This window comes from Penaeus japonicus, unplaced genomic scaffold, assembly GCF_977035675.1.
Source record: "Penaeus japonicus unplaced genomic scaffold, GWHDUDI00000001_assembly GWHDUDI00000008, whole genome shotgun sequence".
NCBI lineage: Eukaryota > Metazoa > Arthropoda > Malacostraca > Decapoda > Penaeidae > Penaeus > Penaeus japonicus.
In genome coordinates this window covers 34,406,084-34,432,838 of record NW_028234410.1, presented here as the reverse complement: position 1 = coordinate 34,432,838, position 26,755 = coordinate 34,406,084, and the positions used below count along the sequence as shown (strand labels likewise).

General features: G+C 46.5%; 1 protein-coding gene across 3 annotated transcripts in view; it reads right to left on the bottom strand.

Annotated features, from left to right (window-relative positions):
- The window catches only part of LOC122247085 (uncharacterized), a 112,446-nt gene that overhangs the window by 43,818 nt on the left and 41,873 nt on the right, over positions 1-26,755 (bottom strand). Inside the window, exon 2 of one of the 3 annotated variants that reach the window (XM_043006079.2) lies at positions 19,432-20,358. The exons of the other annotated variants lie outside the window; for them this stretch is intronic. Within the exon in view, the coding sequence (XP_042862013.2) occupies positions 19,432-19,622 (191 nt within the window). The 5' untranslated portion in view covers positions 19,623-20,358. The remainder of the gene's footprint in view (positions 1-19,431; positions 20,359-26,755) is intronic. 3 annotated transcript variants of the gene reach the window in all.

The window sequence follows — 26,755 nt, the reverse complement described above, 5'->3', positions numbered from 1 at the left end:
CTCCCTCCCTCTCCCTCCCTCTCCCTCTCCCTCTCCCTCTTACTCTGTCTCATGCATGACATACATACCCACATAAAATAATATATAATCAATCACTAAGACGCCATATGTCCACATACGAGACCGGCTTCTTGACACTGTTAAATTGTAGGGGTCCAACCGTGTCGACCACCCTTGGTTTCTAGACACGTGGGTTGGCAAATGCGAGAGATGCGAGAGAGGGAGGGAGGGAGAGAGAAAAAGAAGTAGGAAGGGAGAAGGGGGGAGAGGGAGGGAGGGATAGAGAAAGAGAGGGAGGAAGGGAGAAGGGGGGAGAGGAAGGGATGGAGGGAAGGAGGGTGGGAGAAAGAGAGGGAGGGAGAAAGGGAGAGAGGGAGGGAGAGAGAGAGGGATAAAGAAAGAGAGGAAAGAAGGGAAAAGGAAGGAGAGGATGATGACAAGAAGGGGGAGGGGAATAGGGGTGAGAAAAAGGAAAAAAAAAAGACGAGAAGAGAGCGCGCAATGGATGAAAAGAGAGGAGGGAGAGAAAGAGCTAACAAAAGCGACCATGAGCGAGAATCTTCGAATCTTCCAGAATACTCGGAAGGAAAATCGTGTCATCAAAAAATCCCGTGTTTACGCGAAATTCAAGCGAAACAGTTGGCTTCCATGCCAGATGTGGCTCGTCCACTCGACTGAATTTATCAACAGCATCGGTAAAACAAAAGTTCCTTTCTCTTAACCAGAGGATGGGAGAGAAGAAAAAAAAATCGAGCCATACGTGTTGATGATGATGGTGATGATGGTGATGATGAGTGATAGTGATGATGCTGATGATAGTGATGATGATGATGCTGATGATGATAGTGATAATGATAATGCTGGTAATGCAGATGATGTTAATTATGACGACGACGATGATCATAGTGGCGTCAATGTCAATGACGATAACCAAGGCAACGATAATGGTAATGATGACGTTCATAAAAACAATGGTGACTAAGGGGATCAATGTGACGCTTGGGAGACGTCCTCAATTTTTCGAGAAACCGCTGCTTGCTCGCGCGTGCCTGAAAGTGCGTTTGCATGCGAGGCTCCAGCAAGCTCATCTCATAACTTTCAGCATCTGGCAGATTCGGGTTTATATCTCCACCGAAGAAGAAAAGGGCGAAGAAGAAACAGGAGAAGGAGGACGAGGAGGCGAAGAAGAGAAAGGGAGGAAATGATAAAATACCAATAATGAGCGTGTGTGTGTGTGTGTGTGTGTGTGTGTGTGTGTGTGTGTGTGTGTGTGTGTGTGTGTGTGTGTGTGTGTGTGTGTGTGTGTGTGTGTGTGTGTGTGTATGTGTGTGTGTGTGTGTGCATATGTAAGGGACTGTGCGTTCGCATGTCCACGAGAGTGCAGGCGCGAATTCCTACATTACCCACAAGCGACACCTCACCCTACATCCGTGCTTTCATCGGAAAAAAAACCGAACAAGTGTCTTTTGCGCCGCGACGTGTCGGTGTGAGAGCGAGCGCGCGCGAGTGCACAAGCGTGCGGTTAATCAAGCAGTGTCCATTACACCTGTCTGACTGCTTCCTCTCTCCCGGCTATATTTACGAACGCACGTGCACGGCCGCGTGTGGCTGAGGGCGAGCGTTGGTGTTTAGGCAAATTGGGAAACGTATCCGGGGTTTAATATAAACAAAATGACGCGCATTCGAGCGTACGATAAAATACACGAACGACAAAAACAATGCCGGTCTGACAAATGCTCGATGAGAAATGAAGAGCTTATTCTGAGGCGCAGCTTTGCGGATCAAATACCGGAACTGATGACGTTGTTTGCGCTGTTGCTGTGTCATCATCATAAATGCGAATAAGAAATAAGACAAAGAGACAAACAGATCGAAATGAAGGAGAGAGATCCCAAATAAAACCGAAAATGGCAGGAAATCCCATAATGCGAACTCGCTACCGTTCCTCTAATCCTCTACCCCCCCATCCCACACCCCACCCAACTCCCTGTTTCCTCATCTCCTGGACTCCCTCCCTCTCATCCCCCTACCTCCTACCCCACACCCACACCCAACCCACCAAGTGTGCAATCTGCAGCATCGCGTTACCAGGAAACACTCTTCAGTTTGTCACAAGATTTGATCAATCACACGGGGATGACACCCCCCCCCTCCCTCCCTCAATCTCGTCCTCATTCTTGGAACTGTAAAAAAACAAACAAGCACGGAAGCAAACAAACGCAAAAGCAAAAACCAATATATGCATACCTTAGCATGCGAAGGCCCATGTCACAAAGTATGCAAAGACACGTGGCACAATATAATATGCTTCTCAGCATACCTACCCATACCACAAACTTACATCCTCGTATAGTGAGCAATTGCCGCCCCCTTCCCCCCCTCCCCCCCCCCCACACACATAAAACCATCCATCAAGTTACATAATCCGATGCCTAACCGTGCCCTCTCTCTCTCCTCCTTCCCCTACCCCTACCCCTACCGCTTCCTCTCTCCTACCTCCCCTATCCGCTCCTCCCTCCTCCCTCCTTACCCCCTCCCCCCCTCACAATACCTCCGACCAGGTCACTCACTCTCCCCGCGGAGTGTGTGGCGCCAAGAAGCAACTTTCTCCTCCTGCGTCTGGAAGGTTCCTCGATCGCGAACCTTCCACGCCAACTCCTCACACCATTCTGGCGTCGGATCTTAACCGCTGTGCATATTGCACGTAAAGGTCATATTCGCGTGCATATGTGTAACTTTGTATATTGTTCGCGTATTCAAATGTCGCGTTGGCAAGTTGTTTTTTTCTTGGGGGGAGGGGGGGTACTCCGTGGGAGGGAGAGGGAGAGAGGGAGAGGGAGAGAGAGAGAGGGAGAGAGAGAGAGAGAGAGAGAGGGGGGGGAGAGAGAGAGAGAGGGAGAGAGAGAGAGAGAGAGAGAGAGAGAGAGAGAGAGAGAGAGAGAGAGAGAGAGAGAGAGGTGGGGGGGGGGGGGGAGGAGAGAGAGAGGAGAGAGAGAGGAGAGAGAGAGGGAGAGAGAGAGAGAGAGAGAGAGAGAGAGAGAGAGAGAGAGAGAGAGAGAGAGAAGAGAGAGAGAGAGAGAGAGAGAGAGAGAGAGAGAGAGAGAGAGAGAGAGAGAGAGAGAAAGAGGAGAGAAGAGGGGGAGAAAGAGGAGAGAGAGAGAGAGAGAGGAGAGTTAACATGTAAATATGAAGGTATAAAGAAAATAGAAGTAAAAAAATAAAATAGAGAAGAACAGACAAGATAAGCACTGAGCCAGACGGAAAAGCTAACATGAATAGATAAAGACAGAGATGATAACATAAGAAACAAAAAATAAAAAGCAGAGACAGAAGAGCCAAGAGTCGGAGAGACAGTGCGATACTAAATCTGGAGTGTGTGTCCGGAGACTTAATCACACAGGGTGATCCGACACCCAACTGTATTTGGACCTTCCTATTGAGTGGCGCTACCATTGCTAACAGCAATAATAACAATAATTATCGTTGATGGTTATTAATAAAAACACCATCAGCTGGTAGCATAACAAATAATAACAATAATAACAATTAGAATAATCCTAACAATTACATATCACATATAGTTGCCCAGAATATGGTCCCCATAGAATACAAATCTCCTATGTGCAAATAAACACAAACACACACACACACACACACAAACACAAACACACGCACACACACACACACACACACACACACACACACACACACACACACACACACACACACACACACACACACACACACACACACACACACACACACACACACACACACACACACACACTCGCATACATTACGTCCAATACTCCTCTTTGTTCAGTCTGTTCTCGGCACAAAACCGCTTGCGATGTACTTATTACTGTTTCTTCCTCTTGTCTAGGTTTCCATTAGAGTCTGTTATTGTTCCACAATCCTTCTTTCTCCCTATTACTCCTCCCTTCCTAGTTCTCACCATCCTCCCCCTCCCTCTCTCTCTCTATCCTTTATCCTTCCTTTCCCCCATCACTCCTTCTCTCCCTCCCTCTTACCATCCTTCCTTCTCCCTATCATTCCTTCCCCCCCTCCCCTCTCTCTATCATTCCTCATTCCCTTCCTCCTTCTCCCATATTCCCCCTCTCCCTTGACCTCTTTCTCCCTCCCTCCCTCCCTCTCCCTTCACCTCTTTCTCCCTTCCTCCCTCCCTCTCCCTTCACCTCTTTCCCCCTCCCTCCCTCTCACCATCCTTCCTTCTCCCTTTAAATCATTCCCTCCTTCCTTCTCCCTTACCCTCCTTCTCCCTCCCTCTCCCCCCTTCAAAAGCAACCTAATCAGCACCCTTCCTATCACCTTCGCATGTGAACCTTCGCTGCCAAAGGTCAAAGGCGAATCCCCGAAAACAAATCAATCTCACGAAAGAGAGAGAAAGAGAAAGAGAGGAAGGGAGGGAGGGAGAGAGAGAGATGGGGAGGAGAGAGAGGGAGAGATGGGGAGGAGAGAGAGGGAGAGATGGGGAGGGGAGAGAGAGAGAGATGGGGAGGGGAGAGAGAGATGGAGGGAGGGAGGGGAGGAGAGAGGAGAGAGGAGAGAGGAGAGAGGAAAGAGGAGAGAGAGAGAGGGGGGAGAGGGGGAGAGAGGGAGGTAGGGAGGGAGGGAGAGAGGGAGAGAGGGAGAGAGGGAGAGAGGGAGAGAAGGAGAGCGAGAGAGAATTAACTTCACCCTAGGCGTAATTACCATTCTTAACCTGTATTTTTGGGGGGCAAAAAAGGTGGATGAGGGAGGAAGAATTGTGAGGAAGAAGAGGAGATGGAAAAAAATGAAAGGAGGAGGAGGAGTTGGAGGAGAAGGAAGGGAGAGGAGGAAGGAAACGGAGGAAGAGAGAAAGAGATGAAGGAAGAAGAAAATGACTAAGAGGAAGAGGAAGAAGATAAAAAAAAGGGGGGGGGGGAAGCCCAAAAGGAATCAACCCAGGAGGAAGAATGTAAGAGGTGTGTATGCGTGGGGAGGGAGGGGGGAGGGGGATGCAGAGAGGTAGAAGAGCAGGATAAGGATTCATAGGAGTTGGAGTAGGCGTGCAAAGAGAAAGAGAGGGGCTTAAAGCTGCCCGTTGGAGTAGCACCGTGGCTGCCTCGAGCTCTTTACATTCCCTTCTCGAAGTTCCAAGCCCATCCCCCCCTCCGTCCATATTGCTCTATTTCCTTTGAAACCATCTTTTTTTTAGACGATTTCCTTTGACTATCTTTATTTTCTTAGAACACCTGTATTCTTAGGCTGCTTTATTTTCTTTAAAACCATCTTTTTTTAGACGATTTTCTTAGACTATTTTTATTTTCTTAGATCACCTGTTTTCTTGGACTGCTCTATTTTCTTTGAAACCATCTTTTTTAGAACGATTTTCTTAGACTACCTTTATTTTCTTAGATCAGCTGTTTTCTTGGACCATCTACTTTCTTAAGACTACCTTAGCCATCCGGTCATTCACCGGTCTGCACTCCCGAATCGTTCGCTCGCAGTCTATCTTCTTACGAGTATAGATTTATGCAGGCACACCTATACAAGTATGTATATGTGTGTGTGTGTGTGTGTGTGTGTGTGTGTGTGTGTGTGTGTGTGTGTGTGTGTGTGTGTGTGTAAATATAGATATTCTTGCGCCTCTGTATTATTTTCCTAGAACTGAGCAAACACAAATAACACAACGGCTAAGAGAGTGAATGAGAGAGCACAGGTTTCAAAACACTACGATGGTGAAGGTACATAACAGCACTCATACCTACCATACTTGCTCCCCGCTCGCCTCTCTCTCTCTCTCTCTCTCTCTCTCTCTCTCTCTCTCTCTCTCTCTCTCTCTCTCTCTCTCTCTCTCTCTCTCTCTCTCTCTCTCTCTGCCCCCCCCCCCTTCATAACTATCTCTCTCTCTCTTCACCTCTCCTCTCCCTCTCTCCTCATATCTCCCTTTTCCCCCATATCTCTCTCTTTGATATGCTTTGACTACAAAACAAGAATCAGTATTGTCTGCGCGAGACAATGGTTGTTTTCGTCGAAGGAAAACGAGGAAGCAAATTAAGATAATTTGTGAGACCTCTCTCTCTCTCTTTCAATCTTTATCGTCATATCTTTCTCTCCTTTTCTATCGATTTATCTATCTGCCTGTTTGTCTTAATCTTTCTCTCTCTCTCTCTCTCTCTCTCTCTCTCTCTCTCTCTCTCTCTCTCTCTCTCTATATATATATATATATATATATATATATATATATATATGTGTGTGTGTGTGTGTGTGTGTGTGTGTGTGTGTGTGTGTGTGTGTGTGTGTGTGTGTGTGTGTGTGTGTGTGTGTGTATGTATGTATGTATGTATGTATGTATGTATGTATATATATATATATATATGTACATATATATGTATATACACACACACACACACACACACACACACACACACACACACACACATATATATATATATATATATATTATATATATATATATATATATATAAATATATATATATATATATATAATGGGACAGAGACAGAGAGAGAGACAGCGAGCGAGAGAGAGAGAGAGAGAGAGAAAAAGAGAGAGAGAAAAAGAGAGAGAGAGAGAGAGAGAGAGAGAGAGAAAGAGAGAAAAAGAGAGAGAGAAAGAGAGAGAGAGCGAGCGCAAAACGTACCCTACAAGTTCCTCTTTCACCTACACGCCTCCCCCCCCTCCCTCCCTCTCCCCGAGGCACACCCACTGAAGCGTCATTCAAGAGGGCGTCCCTTATCTCGGCCCCAGCCCCGATGCGACTGCGAGAGGGCGCTGTACAAAGGGAGCCTCTGTATTCTCACTGTGGGCGGTGTGGGCGGCGGGTGGGCGGGCGGGCGGAGGAGAGGTGGCGAGAGAGATTTTTTTAATGAGGTTTTTAATGACCGTTGTTGGCTATGCCCTCCCCCCCCCGCCTTATTTTTGGTGTGTGTGTGTGTGTGTGTGTGTGTGTGTGTGTGTGTGTGTGCATGTGTGTGTGTGATCAACCACACTCCTCGAGAAACATTCCTATAAGTCAGATATCTCATAGATTTTCCTTCTTCCCACTCCCTCCCCTCCTTCTCTCCCTCCTCCCTTCTGCTTCCTCCTTCACACTCTTTATCTCTCCCACTTCCGATCCGGCCCTCTCACTCTCCCTAACCCTCCCTAACCCTTCCTTCCTCATACACACCGCCCTCCCCTCTCCCCCTCCCCTCACACACCCACCCTCCCTCCCACTCAACCTCTCAAAGTTCTCCCCTCCCTTACTCGCCCTCTACCCCCCCACCCCCCCCTCATCCCCCACCGCCCCCACCTTTGCCTCGACTCGTTCGTCCCCAAATCCACCGCGTGAGCCCGTCGCGTAGCCGTATACCGCGTAACCTGCCGTCCGTGCGTCCGCAAGCTGCCGCGTCTCTGCCGATATAGCCAACCGCCGCTCTCCGTCGCCGCTGTGTCTGGACCGCAAGCCGCGACGCGTAACCGGATGCGGCGTTACCCGGCTCGCTAGCGGCTTCACTCGCCCTCCTTCACGTGCGGCGCAAGCTGACGTCGCTAAGGTGGTTGTGATAATGATGGTTATCACCATCATCATCATAGTGGTATGGTGACTTGATTGTGATGGAGGTGACACTGATGATAACAATAATGATGATAATCACAACAATAATAACGATGATAATCCACCATATAGCAATGAAAACAACCACTGCGACATTAATAATAATAATAATAATAATAATAATAATAATAATAATAATAATAACGCGAACTACGAATATATGCAAGAATTTATTAATACCTCCCCACCATCTTCATCCCCCTTATGTTATCAGATCATCAGAAAGTTTATTACAAATCTCATTTTAAAATCAATTTGATGACCTCCTCCAACCTCCTAATCCGCTGAATCAATTAAATCAACATTGCATAAACCCTACGATACCGATGATAATGATCATGTTGATATTATTGTTATCCTCTAATCCACAAAAATTAAGAAATCATAATTAATAACACTCGTGATATCAATTCACGTTAACATTACCAAAAAAAAAAAAGTAAAAATAAAACTAAAGACTAAAAAAATATATATATAATCATAAAAAAGTAATAAAAAGTAAGGCCATTGCAACACTCAGCCTTATAAACAATAAACAAATCATTACCAAATGCCAAATACATCCTGATCTCTGCAATGAGGTTATCCACACAACAACGTCCTATCGAACGATCAACAAATAACGAGAAAATGCAATACGGATTGGCCAATCGCTCGGAAAATCTGATGAGATCGAGAGACAACACGTGATATGACACGCGCGCGAAAGAGACATATTATTGACAGACAAAGATATACAAACATCACGAGCTTAACGCACATGCACTCGGACACGTACACGCGCGCACACTCAATGACCCAAGCATAGGCAAACACACACACACACATATACACACACACACGCCCACCTCTACCATATGGAATAAAAATAAAAATAAAGTACAGGTATGAAATAAGCAAAACGAGTGAAAATCGACGAAAACACAACAAAAGGAACGAAGGAGAAAGGACTATGGGGGCGGGGGGTGGAAAGGGGGGGGGGTCAGGAGGAGAGGGAGTAGGTAGGCAGTGAGAGTGCCCGGGTATTAATTAGATCGATCCCAACACCACCCTCCCCTCCTTCCACCCCATCATCCTCTCCTCCTTACCCCCACCACCCCACTACCACTACCACGCCCCCTTACCACCTACCCTACCCCACCCTACCCCACCCCACCCCCTCGCGTTCGTCACATAAACAAGCGAGCCGAATGCGTCGAGCCAAGCCGGGACGGGCCGGGCCGGAGGCTGGCGGGACCGTGACCTACATGCCCAGCCTCCAGTACACGCTGCCACGACACTTTCGGGACTATCCGCCTCCTAGAGGGGGCGGTGACATCAGGGGGTACGGGGAGATGAGAGAGAGAGAGAGAGAGAGAGAGAGAGAGAGAGAGAGAGAGAGAGAGAGAGAGAGAGAGAGAGAGAGAGAGAGAGAGAGAGAGAGAGAGAGAGAGAGAGAGAGAGAGAGAGAGAGAGAGAGAGAGAGAGAGAGAGAGAGAGAGAGAGAGAGAGAGAATGAGAGAGAGAGAGAGAGAGAGAGAGAGAGACTAGATGAAGACAAGTAACACGACAAGACACACAGACACAACTACACAGAGAGGAGAGAGAGAGACCACAGAGAGAGAGAACATAGAGAGAGGAGAGACACACACACACACACACACCCACACACACACATACACACAATCATAAAAGAGAAGGATAAGAAGAAAAGACGACAACATCAGATCCGAACCGATGATCCTCCAATATACATATCCTTAATTCCGGGTCATATCCTTGACGGAGAGTGGGGGAGGGGAAAGAGAGGAAGAGAGGAGGGGTAAAAGGATAAAGCGGGGAGGCTAGTAAAGGATGATAAGGAGTGGGGGTGGCGGAAAGGGGAAGGGGAGGTGGCAGGGAGATGGGGAAGTGGAATAAGAGGTGGCAAGGGGAGAGTAACAGGGAGGGAGGGGAAGGGAGGGGAAAGGAGGGAAGAGGGAGGAGGTAGGGGGTGGCAAAGAGGGAGGAATGATCCCACTATAAACGCCTCATCCTCCCACTCAGAAGGGAGTGGGGGGGGGGGAGGCAGGGAGAAAGGTGGAGAGGGGAAAAGAGAGAGAAGTGGCTGGCATTATGTATAAAGGGGGTAGAAAGGGAGAAGGCGGACGAGAGATAAACGTAAGAAGAGAGGGAGAGGGAGGCAGGGAGGAAAGAGAAGAAAAGAAACAGTGGGAGGGGGGTAGGGCACACAGAATGACGAGGGAAAGGGACGAGAAAGGGGAGAGGGTAAAGAAGGGGGGGGAGCAGAGAATGAGGAGGGAAAGGGAGAGGGTAAAGAAAGAAGAAAGGGGGGGGGGGCAGAGAGTGAGGAGAGGGAAGGAGGGAGCAAGGAGGGGGAGCGTGGTTCAGTATCACTTGTTTATGTCTTATAATAACTAACAAGCAGGAGTCATTCTTGTTATCACGGGAGTCTGGGATGTCGTCTCTGGGAACGTGTGTTTACAGCTTTCTTTCCTTCCTTGCTTCTCGAGCATCTCTCTCCTTCCCTCCCTCTCTCACTCACTCACTCACTCCCTCCCCCTCTCTCCCCTCTCACTACTCTCACTCCCTCCCTCTATCCCCCTAATCCCACATCCTCCCTCTCCCTCTCCCTCTCCCTCCCTCTCTCCTCCTCCTCTTAATTCCTTCTCGCCATTCATTCCTTGTCCCGACTTGAGTCACTCTCCGCACCCCCCCCCCCCCCGCCACCACCCCCACCCCATCCCGACCGCCCCGAGTCACGCTCCAGGGATTAGAACACGCTCCAGGGATTAGAACAGGTCACGCCAGGTAGTCCCACTCAGTACCAGGAACGCCTGCGAAGTCACGTGGGAAGGGACGTGGAGAAGGGAGAGGAGGGCGAGAGGGGGGAGAGGAGGAAGGAGAAGGGGAAGGAGAGGGAGAGGAGGGCAGACTGAAGGGGGAGGAGGAGAAATGGGTAGGGAAGGGGGGAAGGGAGAGGGGGTAGGGCGGGGAGAAGCAACATGGAAAAAAAGGAGAAAAAAGGGGAGAGGAGGGGGGAGGACGGAAAGAAAAGGGAGAGGGAGGAAGGGAGAAGGGAGAGGGAGGAAGGGAGGAGGGGAGAAGGGAGAGGGAGGAAGGGAGTAGGGGAGAAAGGACAGTGAGGGAGTAGAATGGCAGAGAGGGAGAAGGGGAGGGGAGAGGGAGGGGGGAGAGGAGAGGAGGAGGGGAGGGTGAGGGTGAGGGGGAGAAAGGAGGGAGAAGGCGAGAGGGGTGAGGGAGGAGAGGGGGAGAGAACGGGAGAAGGGGTAGGTAGAGGGAGGAGGGAGGAGGGGGAAGAAGAGAGCGGGAGAGAGAGGGGAGGTGGGGGAGGGAGGGGAAGAGAGAGAAGGGAGGGGAGAGGAGCTTGGGAGGTGCCGAGAGCCTCGCGAGGAGGGAGGCAGAGGAAAAAAGGAGGGAGGAGGGGGAGAGGGAAGGAAGGAGACAGAGAAGGAATCGGAAGGAAGGAGAGGATAGAGGAAAGAGGATAAGGGGATGGGCGGATCCCGAGGGAAGAGAGGATTGAGGGAAGGGGAGGAGAAGAAGGAGAAGAAGGAGAGAAAGGATGAGGAAGGAAGAAGGAAGGTCGGAAGGAAGAGGAAGAGGGAAAGAAGAGGGAGGAGAAAGGAGAGGAAGGACGAGAGGAAGGGAAGGAGGAAGGGAGGACGGGAGAGGGAGAGGATAGAGGAGGAGGGAGGGCGAGGAAAGGAAAAAGGAAGGAGGAGGGTGGAGGGAGAGGAGGAAAGGAGGAGGTAAGGGGAGGAGAGAGGGTAGAGGAGAAGGAAGAGAGAAGTAGATGGGAGGAGGAAGAGGGGGAAGGAAGGAAGGGAGGAAGGGAGGAGATAAGAGAGAAGAAGGGAGGAAGGAAGAGGAGGAGGAAAAGGAAGGAGAGGGAAGAGGAACGGGAAGGGAAGGAAAGGAGCGGAGAGGAAAGGAAGAAAACGGGAGGAAGGAAAGGAAAGGAATAAGGAGGGAGAGGAAAAGAGAGGAAGAGAGGAAGAGGGGGGAACGAAGAGGCAGGGGAATAAGGATTCAGGAGGGGGAAGGATGAAGGAAGAGCGGATATGTCAGGAAGAGCGGAATAAGAAGGAAAGGAAAAGGGAAAGAAGGAAGGGAGGAAGGAAAGGGGAGGAGGACCAGGGAGGAGAAGGAAAGGGAATGGAAGGAAGAAGGGAGGAGGAGGAGGGGAGAAAGGAGAAGGAGGGAGGGGGAGGGGAAGGCGATACGGAAGAGAGAAGGGAGGTAGGAAAAGTGAAATGGAATTGGGAAAGGGAGGGAGGAGGAGGAGGAAGGACGGAACGGAACGGAAGGAAGGAGGAATGAGAGAGGAGGGAGGATAGGGCGGGAAGGGGAGGAGGGGAGGATAGGAAGGGAGGAGGGGAAAACAGAGAGAAAAGAAGAGAGATAAAAAAAAAGAAAAAAAAAAAAAAAAAAAAAAAAAAAGTAAAAAAAAATAGAAATAAGAAGAAAAGAAACAATAAAAAGAAAAAAAAACATAAAAGTAAAAAATAAAATAATATATAATTTAATTAACAAATATAAAAAGGAAGAATATTTATTTCATTAAAAAAAGATGATATATATTTTAGTATATGAAAATTATTAATATAAAATAATATAGTATTGATAAATATTAAATTAAAAAGAATATATAAAAATAAAATAAGTATCTTTTATAGTATATTTATAAAATAAATTAATACTAAAATAATGAATTTATATGAATCTTTTTTATGATTATATTTAAATTTTTTACTTGAGGTTTCTTTATTTTTATTGATTTTTGTTGTTCTTTTTTTTTTTATTTTTTTTATTTTATTTTTTTTTTTTTATTTTTACTTGTAGGGAGGGATCGGGAGAAAAGGAGAAGGGAGAGGGAGAGGGGGGGTGGATTGGGGCGGAGGGAGAGAGGGGAGGGCTATTAGATTATTAAGGAAGAGATAGGGGGGAAAAGGTTGAGAGAAAGGAGAAGTTTAGAAGGAGAGTAGAAAGAAGGTCTTTCGTATGATTAAAACCAGAAATCAGTCCTAAAAGAGACGATAAACGAAGCTAACCACAATCACTGCTAACTAAAGACCTCCTACTACTCTTCGACACCCCCACTTCGAACCGCCACCTATTCACTACGTATTAGCTTAACCTCACCTACTAACTACTCCATACTTTTTAAAATAAAAAATAACTAACTCTCCTACCTCTCCCCACTCACCACTCCTCTCCAACACTCTACAACCCTCCCCACTCAACACTACTCCTACTAACTCTATACCTCCTCCCCACTACACACTCACTAATACCTCTCAACTCCTCGCTATCCTCCTCTACTACACACCACCTCTCCCCCCTACCCAACACCCATCCACTTCTCCACACCCACCCCCTCCTCCCTCCCCCCCTTCTGTGGCTATAAAAAGGAACGGAAAAACGAAAGGGAGAAAGGAAAAAGATGGAGGGGAAGAAAAAGGAATGGGGAGAGGAAGGGGAAGAAAGAGGGAAGAAATGAGGGGATAGGGAGAAGGAAAGAGAAAAGGATACAAATAAGTCTTTACGAAGGGCGGCAAGGTAAACGAAAAAAAAAGTGGAATCGGAGGGGAGACGAAAAGGGGAGGGGAAGACAGGGGAGAGATAAGAAAGAAATATGAGAGAGAGAGAGAGAAAGAGAGAGGAGAGTGGAGAGAAAGAGTGGAGAAAGAGAGAGTGGAGAGAGAGAGAGAGAGAGGCTAACGAAGAGGAGGAAGCGAGAGACGGGGAGAGAGAGAGGAGATAGGATGAAGAAGGAGAGAGAGAGAGAGAAGAGAGGAGGCGAGAGGACGAGCTGAGATGAAAGAAGTAGGGCGGGAAGAGGAGGAGGAAGGGGAGAGGGGAAAGAACTGGGGAGAAGGGAGACGGGGAGAGAGGAGAGTTGGAGGGTGGAGGGAGGGAGATGAGGAGGGATGAGGGGGGGACGAGGAGAAAGGAAAGAGGATGAGGGGGGGAGAGAGGAGAGAGCGAGGAAGAGGAGGGGAGGTGAGGGAGGAGGCTGAGAGGCACGGAGGGACGGTGAGGAGAGGAGGAAAGGAGAAGAGGGGGAGAAGAAGGAGAAGAGGAGAGATGAGATGACGGAGGAGAGCTGAGAGAGAGGAGGGGAGGAGGAGAGAAGAAGAGGAGAGAGATGACGAGAGAGGGATGAGAAGAGCGGGCAAGAGAGAGAGAGAGAGGGGGGGGGGCTAGAGGTGGCGGATTAACATCTATCCTCGACTTCTGAAGCGGGAGGAAAACACGTCACGCCCAGATGATCCCACGCGATTATGTCGATTCAAGTCTTCACAAAGATAAAGCAACATTAGATATTAAGAGATTTTCCCCCTAAACCGAGGAAAATATACCAGTCATGAGACCATGAGTCACAACTAGAAATATAACTGCACAATGACCCCGTACCCCCCCCCCCTCCCACCGACATAATACAAGGCCAAGCAAGCATAATTATTATCATGATAATCAAACATAAAAGGAAAAATCATTCAAATCCACATCCACTTCTTGACGAAAAAGAGAGAAAATAAGAGAAAAAATAAAGATTAAACTACACTTTATAAAGCGGAAGTCGAATACCCCCCCCCCCCACCAAAACACACACACACACACACACACACACACACACACACACACACACACACACACACAAAAAAAAAAAAAAAAAAAAAAAAAAAAGGCAGCTAGGCAACCATCTATATCGATGGGGAACATTAATTCATTATAGGCACAGGGCAAGCACATTACGCCGCTCTCCCCCTCACCCCCCACCCCCACCCACTCCTCACATCCCGGGAGAGAACAAACCCTCCTCCTCCAACTCCTGCTCCCCCCCCTTCCCCCTCCTACATCTTCCCCTCCCCCTCCTTCCTCCTTGCTTCCTCTTCTCGAGTTCGTTCTTTCCCGTACCTTTTTCTTCTTTCGCCCCCCCAGTATGCCCCGGACACTTCCCACTCCTACATCTTATATGCGTCAATAGTTTCACATACTTATCAAAAGGAAGAAAAAAAGAAAAAATCAAGAAAGGAAAGGAAAGGAAAAGCAAGGAAATGAAAGAAAAAAAGGACATGAAGGGAAGGGGTAGAAAAGAAAAAGAAATAAAATGAAAGAAAAATAAAGGAAAGGAAAGGAAAGGAAAGGAAAGGAAAGGAAAATAAAGGAAAGAAAGTAAAGCAAAGAAAAGAAAGGAAAGAGAAGCATCGGAAGAGGCAGGGAAGAAGGGAAACATGGGTGGAGGGAGGGAGGGAAGGACGGAGGAAGGGTAGAAAATAAAAGAAAAAAAAATGTAAGGAAGGGAAAGAAAATAAATTATGAGTGTCAATAAAGAAAAGAAAAGAAGAGGAAAAAATGACGAAATTAACCCCCCCCCTCCCCTTCCCCTTTCGAGTGGCGGCCGCCAGACACAGCGTGAGGCCCCATGGGGATGCAGGTAAAGAGTAGGGGGGAGAGGGGGGGAGGGGCAGAGGGAGTGGAGGAGGGAGTGGGGAAGGGAGAGGGGGAGGGGCAGAGGGAGTGGAGGAGGGAGTGGGGGAAAGAGAGGGGGAGGGAGAGGGGGAGATAGAGGGAGGGAGAGGGAGAGAGAGGGAGAGAGGGAGAGAGGGAGGGAGGGAGAGAGGGAGGGAGGGAGGGAGGGAGGGAGGAGGGAGGGAGGGGGGGAGGGGGGGAGGGGGAGGGAGAGAGAGAGAGAATAGATTAAATTAAGATAAAAATAAATAGGAAAAATTAAAGTAGAGAAAGATAAAGAACGAAAGAGAGAAAGAAACAGATAAAAGGAGAAAAAGTGAGAGAAAGAGGCAGAAAGCGCGAGCAAATCAAAGGAGAGAGCAAAGGAGGAGAAACAAAAACAGGACGCCATAAACGGGGTCTTTGGGCGGAGAGGGTCAATAACTGATTGGCAAAGAAGGAAGAGAGATTTCGGGTGTTGCCCTCGCCCTTCCCTCCGCCCGGTGGGTGGGAGGGAGGGAGGGAGGGAGGGAAGGGAAGGATGGGTGGAGGGAGGGAGGGAAGAAGGGAAGGATGGGTGGAGGGAGGAAGGGAGAGAACAAGGGAAGGATGGGTGGAGGGAGGGAGGGAAGGAAGGGTGGAGGGAGGGAGGGAGGGAGAGAAGGGAAGGATGGGTGGAGGGAGGGAGGGAGGGAGGGAGGGAGGGAGGGAGAGAAGGGAAGGATGGGTGGAGGGAGGGAGGGAGGGAGGGAGGGAGGGAGGGAGGGAGAGAAGGGAAGGATGGGTGGAGGGAGGGAAGAAGGGAAGGATGGGTGGAGGGAGGGAAGAAGGGAAGGATGGGTGGAGGGAGGGAGGGAGGGAAGGAGGGAAGGATGGGTGGAGGGAGGGAGAGAAGGGAAGGATGGGTGGAGGGAGGGAGGGAGGGAAGGATGGGTGGAGGGAGGGAGGGAGAGAAGAAGGGAAGGAAGGATGGAGGGAGGGAGGGAGGGAGCGAAGAAGGGAAGGATGGGTGGAGGGAGGGAGGGAGGGAGAGAAGAAGGGAAGGATGGGTGGAGGGAGGAAAGAAGAGAAGCATGGGAAGAGGCAGGGAGGAAGAGAGGGATGGGAGAGGGTGAGAGTGTGAGAGAGATGCGGGAGGGGAGGAGAGGGGAGGGGACGGAGGAAGGAAAGGAAGAAGAGAGGTAAGATGGGATGGATGGATGGATGGATGGATGGATAGATATATAGATAGATAAAGATAATATTATATACATACGAGTACGGACACCTGTGCGGGGAAATAGATTCTACGTGAATATAAGGAAGTGTTTTAACTGCGTACATTGGGACCCTTGTAAGGTTTCAGAACTGTATGGAAATCGGTCATTCTCAGCTTAACACACAAACAAACACTCGAAAACACACAAACACACACACACACAGATCCCAAACAAACAAACAAACAAGAAAAACCTGCTATAAATAAATATACAACACCTGCACATTTTAACACAATTTTATGTCCATCCGAGATTGCATATTTTATTCCATTCTATTTGTGAGTATGTATGTGTGTGTACTTTGTCACGTGCTGAGCTTCGTGCCTGACACCTCGCCCTGCTTACACAAAGAACTATGGATTACATCCGTCTACCGACGTCATAGATGTTGAAAATTAATCATTTAGAAGTAAACACAGTCACAGAAAAAATCTATAAGCAATATGTACTCTCATAATTATTCTTACATATATAAGACACACACACAGAAAGCGATGAGCGATAAGCAATAAATGCATAATAAATGCACTGTACAGACACAGACACGCACACACACACACATACACACACACCCACACACTCACACAAACACCCACACACACACACACACACACACACACACACCCACACACACACACACCCACACACACACACACACACACGTACACCCCCCCCCACACACACCCACACCCACACACACACCTAACCCCTCCTCCCTCCTCCCTCCTCCCCAAACACATCCACACAGCGTGATATCCATCTTTAGCAAGATGCAAATCCACACCAGCAGCGGCGCCGCGATGCCTCGACCATTCGCCAGGTGTTCGGAGTAATCACACACCTTCGAAGTTAACAGCCGGAGGGGGTGGAGGGGGTGGAGGGGTGGAGGGGGTGGAGGTGGTGGTGGAGTGGGATGAGGAGGAGGAGGAGGAGGAGTGGGATGAGGAGGAAGAGGAGGAGTGGGATGAGGAGGAGAAGGAGTGAAAGGGGGGAGAGAAGTAGAAGTAGAAGTAGAAGTAGAAGTAGAAGTAGAAGGAGAAGGAGGAAGAGGAAGAGAAAAAGGAGGTAGGAGGGGAACGATGAAGAGGGAGAGGAAGAGAGAGATGGAGAAGGATGACCGACCGAGGGAGCAGGAAAAGGCAGACCGGGAAAGGAAGAGAAAGGGGGAAATAGGATAAGAAAATAAAACAAATATTAGTATCAAGAGAAACAACATCGAAAGTGAAAAAGTAAACCACAGCCACCAAGATTAAAAAAAGGGAAAAAACAAAGAATCACCTACAGAAAATAACTTTAATCAAAACAAAACAAAATGACAACAAAATCTCCCAGAAGCGATAAGAAAGATAAAGAGAGATAGCGAGGCGACCCGACAAGCAACGGGCAATTATCGAAAGCGTAGTATTTCAACAACACGAGATAACACGAGAAGGGGACGCGGATAACAAACTACGGAAAAGAACCTGCGTATAGCGTGACCTCTCCCGCCGATACCGGGAATGTGAAACACGAGAGTGAGAAGGAAAACGAGAACAGAAAAGAAAAGAAAAAAATAAATTGTAAATAAACGAGATTTTTTCTTTATGAATAGATTTTCTTAAACACTATTCGAAAAAAAATGTTTTAACTATTAGAATTCGAAGACGTAAACACACACACACACACACGCACGCGCGCGCACACACACACATATATACATACACACACACACACACACACACACACACACACACACAACCCAACACACTCACAACACACTCACACATACATACCTATATATATATATAGATATATATATATATATATTATAGTATATCATATATATATATATATATATATATATTCACCTATGTATAAGTTATGTAGATAGATATGAATATATGTATATATATGATGTATATATTGTTTTATATATACATATATATATAAATATATATATATATATATATATTATATATTATATATATATATATTATATCATATATGTATGTATATATATATATGTATATCTCTGTATATAGACAGATAGTTAGACATATATATATATATATATATATATATATATATATATATATATATATGTGTGTGTGTGTGTGTGTGTGTGTCGTGTGTGTGTGTGTGTGTGTGTGTGTGTGGTGTGTGTGAAGTGTGTGTGTGTGTGGTGTGTAGGTACGTATGTATGTAGGTATGTATGTATGTTATGTATGTATGTATGTATGTATGTCTGTATTTCTGTACGTATGTTATACATGTATGTATGGCATATGGATATATAAATATATATATATATATATATATATATATATATATATATATATATATATATGTTTATAAAAAATGAATCGGTAAAAAGGGGGAGGAGGAGGAGGATCTCAAAACCCTAACTATCAAAAAAACTAACAAACAGGAAAAGTGACCAAACAAGATCAACAAGTAGAAGGCGAGCCGAGAGGAAACCCCGAGAGCGAAGGTGGGTGACGTGGGCGGGGGCGGGGGCGGGGGCGGAGGAGGACGTCGTCGCCCGATCACTTCCTTGCCCGACACACACCCCACGTGTTTATGACGGCCCTCATGACGCCGGGATTTCGTTACGGACCGGTATACTGTGTCTCTTGTGTGTGGGGGGATGGGGGGTTACATACTTTAGTCTGGAGTTGTTTGATCGTTTGCATGATCAATGTATTTCTTTTAGTGCCTTGAATGTATGTTAAATCCATGTATATTGTGGAGTCCACCCCAATACTCGTGAAGACACACACGTATACAATTTCTGTCTGTCTTTGTCTATATCTCTATCTCCCTCTCTCCCTCCCTCTTCCCTCTTCCCCTCTCTCTCCCTCCCTCTCATCCTCCCTCTTCCCTCTTCCCCTCTCTCTCCCTCCCTCCTCCCTCCTCCCTCTTCCCGTTTCTTTTCTCTTCCTCCCTCCTCCCTCCTCCCTCTTCCCTCTTCCCGTCTCTTTTCTCTTTTCCCTCTTCCCGTCTCTTTTCTCTTTTCCCTCTTCCCGTCTCTTTTCTCTTTTCCCTCTTCCCTCTTCCCTCTTCCCCTCTCTCTCCCTCCCTCTCATCCGAAACCCCAACCCAAGACGCGCTCGTCCCGTTGGCCGCATTACCTGTTGTTATCGAAGGTGTTAACGAAGGCGGACGCCGGGTGGACGAAGAAGGCGATGCAGAGGAGCAGGACGACCAGGGACGCCGGGGAGGCCGCGGCGACGACCACGCTCGGAGGAGGAAGCAGCAGCGCAGCACCTGCACCTCCGCCCTCCGCCCACCACCACCAGCATCGCAAGCACTCGAGGCTCATGCGGTCTCAGGGCCGGCGGGGCGGAGAGGGGTTCGGGGATGATTGTAGGTGGGGGTGAGGTGGGGGGGGTGTCCGTAGAGTTCCGTGGGGTTCTGTTAGGTTCCGGGGCGTGTTCCGTAGGGTTTCGTGACGCAAGCAATCTCTCTCTCTATCTCTTTTGCTTTTTTTTTTTTGTATGTGGTTCCTAGCACTCACAAGTTCCAAGAGACTCTTTTTTTTTCTTTCTCAATCTTCTCTTATTTTCCTTTTTTTATTTAAACATTCATATAGTCTGTATCTTTGAATAAACAAATCAAAATCCTCGTGACCTTAAAAATCACCTCAAAATCACCACACAAGTCACTTCAAAAATCACTTCACTGGAACTGGCCAATCCATATACTTTTTTTTTCTTTCTTTCAAGTTTCAGGATTGCACAGTGACATTTCCGTCTCTTACCTTAATTAAAGGCCAAATCTAAAGACCAATCTTGGCCAAGTTGATATTATATTTTAGTGAGGGGGTAAAAGTCCCGCCTCAGTCACACGATTCGACAGTCACATCTTCACGGTTGAAAAAAATACCTTTCCGTAAAGTGGATGGACACGTCTGTCAGTCACTGGGTGAACTGGACAAGTGAGCGAGCCATCTTTCAAGCTTTTCACAATCAGACTGTTGCAGAAGTTGCAAGAGAAGTTATTAGCGTAACTTCTTGCAACATACACACTCTAATAATCATATAAAGTTCTGTAGTAGACTGGAATGAAATAGGATGGATTAGCAACACGTAATCAAAAAGATACGTCTTACGCCATTAAAAAAAAATGGAAAGAAGGTATTTCAAAATAAACACACACCAACGCAACACCCCACCTCGAGGGCGCCGTTGGCACAGTCCCGTCACCAATAATTTTTGTTTCCCTCCCCCCCCCCCTGCCTTACCCCCCACTCCCCCCACGATTGACGTCAACCCCTGACGCTATTCGCACATTTTCGTAGAATTCATTAATTTCTCTTCGATGAGAAGGAAAATTACCTTTTTGTGTAGGTTGGATTATGTCTTATACATATACACTATCATATATATATATATATATATATATATATATATATATATATATATATCTATATCTATATATCATCTATATATACCTATGTATATATATATATATATATATATATATATATATATATATATATATATATATATATATATATTTTTATATATGTTATAACAAAAAATATACTGTACAATACAAAAAATGTACCAACCCCATATTTTTTCGTTTTTTTCCCTAAATTTTAACAAATAATTAGCATTTTAAAAGCCGTGTTGTTGATCAAAACATACCAAATTAAATAATTCCTTTATTCTTCATTTCAAATCATTTACAAATTACATCCTACGTCAATATATTTAAGTTTACACACATACATACACGCAAATACAATATCAAGGCATTTATCGCTGATGCCATAGCTCCATTCCCCATTGCTTTACCAATATCATTACATCTTCAACAAACAAATAAACCGCAAAACATGTAAACAAAAATAATGTCAACACATAACTCACAACCATTCAATTGATGACAGGACTCCTATTGCAACACAGCTAAATCACATGTCTGAAATATATCACACTATAACATCGGCAAACACATACACACACACACACACACACACACACACACACACACACACACACACACACACACACACACACACACACACACACACACACGCGCGCGCACACACAAACACACACACAAATACTGCAACTTGCAACTGGCATTCATAAACCTGTGACTCATTGAACAAAAAAAAAAAAAAAAAAAAATACAAATTCCAAGTGAATGCGTGATCGAACACAAAACACCTCGTAGAGAACACACACAGCCATTGAGGTAAGTGTACTGTATTAAAAGCCAATGTACACATGTGCTATGAGTCATACTCTACTTGACCGCGCGTGTTATCCTATCATTTTCTAATATTTTTGCCACGACGGATATATTTCTTAAAGGTTAAGGTCAGTTTGAAAATGTAAGCAACCTCTAGCAAATCACTAGAATGGGGCAAGAATTATACAAACCGGTTTTATAACCCCCCCCCCCCCGAGAAAAACAAAATATGTATGGACATGTTATTGAAAAAAATACTGAAATAAAATCCGTAGGCCCCCCCCCCCCCCCTAAGCACACGTACATGCACATACACACATATGCACGTACATAAATCATATCATAAAAAATAAATCATCATAATATCAACTACAATAATAATAAAAAATAATGACAAAAATACCAATAATAGAAATCACAAGAACAACAATAATGATATGAGTAACAAAAATAGCAACAACAACAATAACAAGAAGATGAAGACGAACACAAAAATACACAGCGACATTCACACGAGTGAAAGCTGGGTTGCCGTCCGCAGAGTTTCCCGACAGAGCGCCGCGGGTGAAGCCACTCATACGACGATCGTATTAGCAGCCCCTCCCACCCTCACCCCCTTTAGTCTGATTGTCTGTCACGTTGTACTGACATGTACCTTACACAGCGGAATACGGAAGCCTCACACCCGGAGATAAACATGCACTGGAATATTGACGCAATCACACACACGCGTGTATACAAATCATATCAAAGCGCTGGTTTGAGGTATGTGAGAGATACAAAGATCCGGAATAATAACCGTTATTTGTTTTTACTTCTTCGCGCACTATCTTCGTTATTTATATTATCTTATATCAATATATATCATTACACTTCTCATTTATAATATATATTATCACATATACAATAAATCCAAAATAGTCGCAAACTATATTGAGAAACGAACGGACGGACAGACGGAGGGAGGGAGGGAGGAGAAAACACAGGAAACAGGAAGTAAAAAGGCCACATAACAAAAGAAAAAAAACAGTGAAGAAGAACAAACAATACAAAACACAAAAAGAGAGAGAAAGAGAGAAAAGAAAATTCCAGAGAAAGGGGAACGACCCGATATAGTCAAGTGATAATCCTCCCCCTGGATAAGACCACCGTTGAGAGCTCAGTTCAGCCAGGACTGAAAAAATCCTTGAAATGCCAAGGCCAGGAAGCTCTACAACACACCGAGTACTTCTACTGTAAATTCAAGGATTCACTCGCTAGGTCAAAGGTCATCGAGAGTACTCGTCAGAATGCTCGGTAAATTCCCATCAAAAAGGAGAATCATTTCATCACATGATCTCTGCATTACCTTCAGTGCAAAATCTCCAAAACATCAAAGTGGCTATTACACAATCTTCTTCTTCGTTGATTAACACATGACCCAATTTAACACCATTTAATGCTCTTCCAAAAAAAAAAATCAATTCACACACAACAAAACGATAGAAAATCATTTACTCATTTATTACATTTATCTTATTCTCATTAACCATTCGTCTTTAAAATTAGAGCACGCGTCATTCAAGTGTCCCGATGTCCCAATTAGGTTAAACGAGGACACAGCCATTATCAGATAGAGAGATAGAGAAAGAGAAAAAGAGAGAAAGAGAGAGAGAGGCAGACGAAGGAGAGAGGAGAGAGACTGAGAGGAGAGAGCGAGAGAGAGAATAGAGAAAAGAGAGAAAGGAGAGAAAGAAGAGAAAGAGAGCAAGAGAAGAGAAAAGAGAAATGAGAAAGAGAAAGAAGATAGAGAAACTGAGACGAGAAGCTGAGAGAGAGGAGAGAGACGAGAAGATCGGATGACGGAGAGAGAGAGAGAGAGAGAGAGAGAGAGAGAGAGAGAGAGAGAGAGGGGGGGGGGTAAGAATACAAAATAAATAAACAAATATAAATAAACACCAAGAAGGCTCAATAACACTGTTAGAGTCTTAGGTATTTGCTGACCACAGCGAATATTTTTAGGCCTTGGTAGGTTTTCACTGGATAAGGGGGGGGGGGGGGGGAGGGAAGCAGGTAAGGAGAGAGGGAGAGAGGCAGGCAAGGAGAGAGAGAGAGAGAGAGAGAGAGGGGGAAGGAGGAGAAATGAGGACAGAGGGAGGGAGAGAGAGAGGTGAGGATAGAAAAAATGGAGAGAGAGGGAGAGAGAGAGGGGGTAGAGGAGAGAGGAGAAAGACGAGAGGGGGTAGAGGGGAGAACAGAGAGAGAGGAAACGGGGGGAGGGGTAGAGAGAGAGAGGGTGAGTAGCGAGGAGAGAGACGCCCGAGGAGAGAGAGGAGGGGGGGAGAGAAAGAGAGAAGGAGAGAGAGAGAGGCGAAGAGAGAGAGAGAAGAGAGAGAGAGAGACGAGAGAGGAGAGAGAGAGAGAGAGAGACCACCGGAAGAGAGAGACCCCCGAAGACGAGAGAGAGAGAGAGAGAGAGAGAGAGAGAGAGAGAGAGAGAGAGAGAGAAAGAGAGAAAGAGAGAAAGAGAGAGAGGGCGAGAGAGAGAGAGAAAGAAAGAGAGAGGGCGAGAAAAAGGGAGAGAAAGGGAGAGGGCGAAGGAAGGAGATAGAGATAGAGAGAGAGAAACGGAGAAGGAGAAAAAGTGGGTGAGTGAGCGAGTATGCCTTACACTCTTTCCGTGCGTTGTGTTCTACCCATACCACAAGGCCACATTCACAATGAGGCAAAAGTAAAGCGCCAAGAACAACCAAGTGAAGCGAAAAACTGCCTCCGTCTCTCTCTCTCTCTCTCTCTCTCTCTCTCTCTCTCTCTCTCTCTCTCTCTCTCTCTCTCTCTCTCTCTCTCTCTCTCTCTCTCTCTCTCTCTCTTTAAAATCACTACGATCACGTATTTTCACCCCATCCTTCCAACACCGCAATGCCACTATGGTTGCACTGGTGCAATCTAGCACATCTGCAATATCTGTAATATTTGTGCTCGGTATATCGAATTATGCAACAAGGCCCGGTGTACATTAATTCCTCCCGCTCCCGCTCCCGCTCCCTCTCTCTCTCTCTCTCTCTCTCTCTCTCTCTCTCTCTCTCTCTCTCTCTCTCTCTCTCTCTCTGCCTCTCACTCTCACTCACTATATCAATCACTCAATCACTCGCTAACAATAATGAGAACAATAGAACAAAAGACCGTGAGCAAGAGAGAGAGAGAGAGAGAGAGAGAGAGAGAGAGAGAGAGAGAGAGAGAGAGAGAGAGAGAGAGAGAGAGAGAGAGAGAGAGAGAGAGAGAGAGAGAGAGAGAGAGAGAGAGAGAGAGAGAGAGAGAGAGAGAGAGAGAGAGAGAGAGAGAGAGAGAGAGAAGGAGGGGAGAGAGAGAGAGAGAGAGAGAGAGAGAGAGAGAGAGAAAGAGAGAGAAAGGAAGAGAAAGAGGGAGAAAGAGAGAGAAAGAGAGAGAAAGAGGGAGAAAGAGGGAGAAAGAGAGAGACAGAGAGAAAGAGAGAGACAGAGAAAGAGAAAGAGAGAGAAAGAGAGGGGGGAGAGCTAGCATGAGACAGAGAAATAGAAAAAGAGAGAAAGAGAAAGACAGAGGAGAAGTTAAAAAAAGAAAGACAATGGGAAAGAGAGAGCGACCCTAAACATCCAGACAAAGAAGCGCAGTGAACAGACACAAGGCAGACAGAAAACCCGCTGGCATGATACAGAGAGCCTTCAAAAACCTGTTGGAGGATTATGCACTGTATTCACTCATGTTTTTTTTTGTCTTTTCATTCCCGCCTTAATCCGAAAAACCGACTTGGCCAACCTAAGCTACATCAATTACCTTAATTACATTGCCTGGGATGATATTAATAATTACAATAATGATGATAACAAAGAAAAAAAAATAATGATAATAGCAATAACATCAACAATTCACATAACAATAACAACAACAATAATCACAGAATCACTATCAATAAACATCAACAAGAAGAGCAATCAGAATAATCACAACAGTTTTCCTCTTATCACAAGCCCGGTCCTTCTCGCTGTCACCGCCGCGGAAGTCAGCAACAAGGATATATGGAAGGAGGAGACAGGAAGAAAAGGAACACGACTCGAAAGGTCCTGCTTCCTACGCGCTCACTTGCAGGAGGAGCGGAAGTCCCACGTCGCACCGCGCAAGCAAACAGGCAAGCAAGGACTTTACTCGGCGACTCTGGGATGAATGAATGAGTGAATGAATGAATGAGTGAATGAATGAATGAATGATTTTCAGAAATCCGAGATCCTACTGATGATTTGTTGAGCGAAAGAGGGGGGGGGGTGATGGCAGGGAGGGGAAGGGAGGGGGGTAGGGGGGGAGAGATAGCCTCGGTGTCTCATGGCCACGTCTCCTCGACATTCTTTATCCTCCCCCCTTACCCCCATACCCCCCACCCCAACTCCCTTTTTTCTCCCCCCCTCCCCCCGTCACGCCTTGCAAGATCTTTCAACGTCTTAGCAACATGACAGTTGAGGACAAGGGAAGAGTAGAGGCAAAAATATATTTGCAAGCGCCCGCCCATGTCAACACAGACTCACATTTACTCGCACAAAGACAGAAAACGACGGCAGACTTACAACACGCCCACAAACACACACACACACACACACACACACACACACACACACACACACATACACAAAATAACGTACACAGAACGAAAGAACGGCCACGATGACTTAACTATCCCCTAAAAAATATAATAAAAGAAAAATCAAGAAATTAATAACTGTAAAAAATACAAGAAAACAATACCAAAAGTGAGAGAAAAAAAAATAAAGAAAGAAAAACATCGAGTGAACATTAATAGGCCACAGCCTCCCGCAGCGCGCACGTATCTAACCAAACACGGCAAACAAAGCGCCTAACCTTGCCTGGCGGAGAGCTGCCCCCGTCCCATCCTCCCGCCCTCCCGCCCTCCCCCCCCTCCCTTCTCTCCTTCGCTCAGACCTGTTGGTCCGTCCCCCTTCTCCCCCCCTCCCTGCCCCCTCTCCTCCCAGTTGGACCAGGTCAGTGGTTGCTTGCGCCAGTTTCCTGCCTGACAGGTACGGCACGCACATTTGCTTCCCGACCCGCAACAGAATGGAATTTTTCGTTCATCCCGTTTCTCGTCTCTCTCTCTCTCTCTCTTTTTTTTTCAATTTTACTCACTCTTTCACACAATCTCTCTCTCTCTCTCTCTCTCTCTCTCTCTCTCTCTCTCTCTCTCTCTCTCTCTCTCTCTCTCTCTCTCTCTCTCTCTCTCTCTCTCTC